At 37.9% G+C, this 5,919-nt stretch overlaps 1 protein-coding gene across 1 annotated transcript; it reads left to right on the top strand.

The window, feature by feature from the left end:
* Nucleotides 1-1,108: 1,108 nt before the first annotated feature.
* Nucleotides 1,109-4,113, top strand: sem1 (SEM1 26S proteasome subunit). The gene is made up of 3 exons (XM_065469644.1): nt 1,109-1,238; nt 1,623-1,716; nt 3,877-4,113. Exons 1-3 carry the CDS (start codon nt 1,163-1,165, stop codon nt 3,917-3,919), a joined length of 213 nt encoding a protein of 70 aa, XP_065325716.1. The 5' UTR covers nt 1,109-1,162; the 3' UTR covers nt 3,920-4,113.
* Nucleotides 4,114-5,919: the final 1,806 nt, after the last annotated feature.

Genomic DNA, 5,919 nt, shown 5'->3' with positions numbered 1-5,919 from the left:
TTTTCCTCCTGTCTGGCAGCTATATTCAACACCCTTTGTCCAGTATATCCACTATCCCTCCTCTGCACATGTCTCCTTCTGATGTACTCATTTCTAATCCTGTCCATGCTGCTCAATCCCAAGGCAAATCTCATCCTTGGTGTTTTTGAAAACATTTTATGTTGGATACCCATCTTCACACAGCTTATTCCATTCATTAGGGTTTGGGTTGAGTGCTAGGAGTACACTGGCTTATAATAAATAAATTAATAATAAATTAATTTTAAAGAGTAAAGAAAGCAGTAATACAAGAGTCATAATAAAACACACCTTCTACAAGCCAGGAGACATGTGCAGAGAACATGCTCCTCACACCTTTAAGTAAAATGTACTGTCTGAAAAAAATAACAGGCCATTAATAATAATAAAAAACATAATAACAATACTCAGAAGTAGAGCCAGTACCCTTATAGGAGGAGGGAAACGAATGGATGGATGAGCATCCTAAATACATAAGCAATATTCCCCAACACATGAACCACTTTGCAGGGAATAAAGTGTCACTGTGACTGAAATGGATAACAATGTGAAATAAATATTCTTTACACCAAAAATTATTTTGGACATTTTTTTCTGCACAGCAAACATGTTAACAGAGCTGATGAAGCTGTACCTGTAATACTGGATAGGTACTTGTAATGGTAAAAATTAAATTTGAAAAATATATTTACTCTCAGTGTGATAACAACACAAAACAAAAAGCGTTCAAACTTGAAATTAAGGATTTTCCTTAAAATACTTCGTTTATTTATCTTAAACAGGTTAGACTCACTACTTTAATTAAACCTGTTAGAAAAATGTCATCGGATATATCTACCTGTTTCTGTGTGTCTTACTGCACTGGTCTTTGCTTTCTATTTGAGGGCAGAGAGTTGGTTCTTAACTGCCTGTGTGTGCGTTTGTAAATCACACTGAATTTAATTACATCGAGTGTTTCTTGAGTAAACCTGCCTTACCTCGCTTTGCTGTGGCTCACAGTTCCTCCTGCGCTCCCCCGTGCAGTCATCATGCCAGCTATGCGTGCACTTCGCGCAGCCGCAACCGGCTCGATCAACTTTAACTTCCCACAATTCCTGCGTGAAGAGGCTTCATTAACAAACAGCAACACACCGACGGAGCTAACATGTCAGACAAGAAGCAGACGGTAGATCTGGGCTTGCTGGAGGAGGATGATGAGTTTGAAGAATTCCCAGCCGAGGGTGAGTAGTTCACATGTTATCTGAGGTGTTGTTGTTCTTGTTTCCTTCTTCATTATCTGTTGGAGTCTGTTACGTTTTTCTTTGCTGTGTCCTGCTGCAGTGACTCAGCTAGCCTAGCCTATTAGCTTTAGCATTAGCTAGCGCGCTAGCTGGAAGAAAAACGCCACAATTGTTCCGATTTAACCAAACACACCACTTCACCAAGCTCCCAGTAGTTTAATTCACCACTAAAATTTACTTAATGACCGCGCTTAGCTGTTTTTATATTATGTATACTTGAAGTAATTGTCTTACACCAACAAGCTACAGTGTTCAGAACTGGTGAGCAGATACTTTTATATTAAGGTTTTATTGCAAGCTTACAGCTGTAATAATGTTTCCCAGACTGGACAGGGCTGGATGAAGACGAAGACGCTCATGTTTGGGAAGACAACTGGGACGATGATAACGTAGAAGATGATTTCTCAAATCAACTGAGGTAATCTGATCAGTCAGAAATTGTTCATTAAATAAAACTTCTTGGGGTTTTTTCTTTTTTTTTAAATCTCACAAATCACGTAAAAGATAATAAAAAACCGTCTGATGACAAACAAAGACGTTTGCATAATCAGAATTGATCGTTTTTGCATATTTCTTTGACTTTCTGTTACAGTTTATGAAGTCCTTGCTGTCTACTTTCTTGCCTTAATGTCATACTATATCTCCATCCTTATGCTTAGATTTATTTGATCGAGTTTAGGTCAAGCAACAAAAATACTCTCCATTTTTGAATGAAAATCATCTGTTTTAGCACATGTGGGACACAGTCTTTTTATTTATTTTAAATGGAACAAACCCACATTTCATCCACAGATGTTTCATATTTAATAATTCAGTCATCTGTTCTGCGTTTGTAGGTCATTTACGTGTTAACATTTGAATTTCTGTTGCTCTAAAAGCAGGGATACATTTTTGTAACTGCTGTTGTGCACCTTTTTTTGATTTTGCTTCAAATGCTTGCTTAAATTAAGAGTGCGCAGGGAAAAAAGCTAGTTCATTTCAAACAACACCTTTATGTTAAACACCATTCACCTGGTTTATATCGATCTCACATGTTTGGCAAGCTGGTTGTGTGCAAATAGCCAAGCAATACCTGATCAAAAACAATAGGACTTGCTAATATTTCCCGTGTTTGTTATCTTAACTTCTCTTTCTGCAAATATTTCTCAAAACTGTGTCAGAAAAATGTAGATCATTGAGCAATTTCTGATGCATAAACTGCAAATAAACAGTGCACTACTTTGGCCCAAAACCTCGTCCAGTAAATCTCTTGGCTGTCGAGAAAAATCAGGGAATCAGGTGGTGAAATTTGCCCCCCTGGTGATGCTGGAAACTTTTCCGTGGTGCCTGTTGGAATAACATTACACGCATTGTGATCGATCAGTGGTTACTTGTAAACCTAGTGGAGCTTCTGTCAGATGTTTAATCGTTTACAAACATGGTCCAAGTCACTGTTTATCTATTAGCATTGTTTCTAAACCACAGGCATTTTAAACAACAGCCACAGTTTAACATCTTCAAGTTCAAAATCCACAGAAAATAAACAGAGAAAAAGAATGTTTTTGGCACAATAATCTGAAAGGTGTGAATTTTTAGGAAACAAAAGTTAAAAAATTAAGTTTTTAGACTTTAGCCTGGTTTCCACTTACTGAACCACCTACCACTTTCCTTTTTCACCCCTTTGAAACTAAAAGTATCAACATAGGCAACATCATTACTTAGCTACATGTATGACTGCTGATACATTCATAAACAGAAATATATGTAACTGATTCAGTAACTGAATCCTCATCATATGAATTAGAAATACCACATATGTAATGTAATCGGTCATGAAGAGCCTGATGGGTTATGCAGAGAGAAACCCCTATCAAACAATTAACATTTTTATTTATATGCTGTCCATATGTAGCATGTAGTGAGTAATTTTCCCTGATATAAGATATTGCCTTTGCACACCACCAGAATGCCTTTTAGGAGCCGTGCATGCAGTTCAGTTGTTGATATAAATGCAGCATGGAAGATGCAGTAACCAATAATGAACTTGCCTGGTGAGGTTTGTACCAGTTTTGTAGCCCTTATACTTATTTCAGTAGCTTGGATTACCTTTTATGACAGCAGGGCTCGTTTATATTTCACATGTGTAGAAAAATATAAACGCCTCTAAAACACAACAGACGAACAACATTTGTAACGTGCAAAAGTACCTTAGGTATGTTGAGTTTAGCAGAAATGTAATGGAGTTGGCAAATCTATGAGCAATCAGTATCCGCTGATAGATAAATGGCTGCTTTGTTTTTATTTGAGTACCCTTTAGACAGTTATATGCTATTGTTTTATTTAGGCCAATTACGATAGCCATACTATTAAGTTGTTTCTTAAAGATATCATTATTGTTAAAGGCCACAGCTGCTATATGTCTATATATGTAATCATCAAATCCATAGCTGCATGCATTATGCAGTATTTATATATTTTTTTTTCTTCTCATCTCCTAATGGTTCTTACAATCAATAGCAGAGGGTACTTATGCCTCAACCACCCACCTGTAATCATCTCTGCTGACTTGATCTTTCTATTTTTCTTTTCCTCCCTGCAGAGCGGAGCTTGAAAAACATGGTTACAAGATGGAGACATCATAGTGGCTGACAAGGCCTTTCAGTATTCGGAGACATTGGATATGGACATTTATAATTGAAAATTACTGGCTGACCACATACTGCAAGAAGAGCTCAGAAGATGTTAATTTGTTGCCCTTTTTTATAATTGAAGTTGATGGAAGTAAAGTGTTTGGAAGAAAGTGTTCCTTTGAGTGTTTTTCTTTAATGTTTATGCTACAAATGTTTAGGTGACGGTTAAAGATAATTTCTGCATTACATTTGTGTTAATTTTATATTTGTATGTAATGCAATCTGTAGACTGGTCCTAGCTCCTCAGCCTGAAGAAACCAGTTGGTTTTGAGTAATCATTAAAATATTGCTGAAATTCAATAGGCTGTAATAACTGCAGTCCCTTTAATCGAGGAAGAAAAGCCAGTGGCCAACATCGATGCTTGAGCAAACATTCAGCCGGGGTTCTTTGGTTTCAGCTTGTCCTTGGGCAGCTCTTATTTTGTACATGCACTAAAATCCATTTTTCTAGTTGGTATAGAAGATGACTCAGGGTTTGGCTAAAATAACTGCAAATTACAGTCTTTGTAAGAACTGTTGATCTCCTCAGAAGCACACCTGCCAAGTCAACACAATCTACCTGTAATGGGCAGCTTGTTATTGCCCTCTGACACTTTGTGCATTTATTTTGGACTGCATGAATTTTGCATGATCTTACTCAGGTTCAGGTACTCAACGGATATTCGGGATCATTTTGCTTCAACTATACTTCTTTTCTTTTTTTTAATTTATTTGATGAAAGCCTCTGTTTATTGAAACTGTCAAAGCGATGTCTGCATGATAGAGGAAGAGCGAACAAAGTGTGCACAAGGAAAAAATAGAGCTGCATAGGCTGTGCACGGTGGAAGTACACACAATGCAAACAAGTGTAAGTGCGCTTGTGGTGCATGCTACACACATACACAGAGGCAGTTCCTTTGCACTGTGCTGTATAACAGCCCCCTTCCCTCTCAGCCCCACAGCGCTGGGCCAAGTCCCTGAAGGAGAGATTATCCACTGCCGTGTTTGTCAGAGACAGGGAGGGGGTCTCAGCATGGGGCCTCCCAGCTTGCCTTGCCTGGGCCTGCCCCTACTGCCAGCCAGGCCCTTCTCTTCCGCTTGGCACAGCGGGGACTCTTGTACTGAACCAGAGGCCAATTTATCCCCGCCACACTCCCCCGGCAAAATGATTTCTCTCAGTGTTTTGTCGACTCTCGGTCCCAGGGTCCTAATGAGGTGAAATGGATGCCAGTAAGACCGAGGCTGCAAGAGCCGCTTTCATCCTGAAAACAATATCCATCCTCCTCCACGAGTGGAAAGTAACTTGAAAACATTTACACAAGCACTGTCTTTACATACATTTTTTTTTCTGTACTGTGGTGTATTTGCATTTTGTGTAACGTTATTCCCTTAACATATAATTATTGGATCAGTGTAGTGGCTATTTTGTCCTTTTAATATACACAACAACCTCAAAAAGTTAAGCAATTTATAAGAGGAGGGTCACATGACGTTCACATACTCTTAAAGATCTTAAATTTGTGTAATGACACACAAATTATCTCTGAGCCTGGATGAATGATAAAAACAGGACACATTAAAAAAATATTTTTCACGTCTGCGGAAAAAAATTGCATTCCATGGAAATTGTTGGCTTTTTTGAAGCAATTATTCGGTCTGATTTGAAGCAGCCCCTATTAGAAAAACATGATCAAACTAGTCAAATAAAGGTCACACGCCCCAAAAAAGTAAACTGCTTAATTTATTACACTTTGAGATTCATAAAACTAGAATTACAGTTTCCAGATTAAGGGCTAAAGATTAGACTTCTCACTGCAGTTTTTTTTTGTATTTTGTGAACCAGAGATATTTTCTTTACAATAAAAAAACATGTGGTGCCAAGATCTAAAGAGCTTTCCGAGTCCTCCAGAAAGAAAAATATTTGAAATCAAAGATTCCAGTGTAAGTAAAATTAAATACAAGTGCTTCTAACC

The sequence above is a fragment of the Pelmatolapia mariae genome, linkage group LG22 (genome assembly GCF_036321145.2).
Source record: "Pelmatolapia mariae isolate MD_Pm_ZW linkage group LG22, Pm_UMD_F_2, whole genome shotgun sequence".
NCBI classification, from domain to species: domain Eukaryota; kingdom Metazoa; phylum Chordata; class Actinopteri; order Cichliformes; family Cichlidae; genus Pelmatolapia; species Pelmatolapia mariae.
Note: the sequence above shows the minus strand (reverse complement) of the source record. Positions and strands in the feature narration are given on the sequence as shown.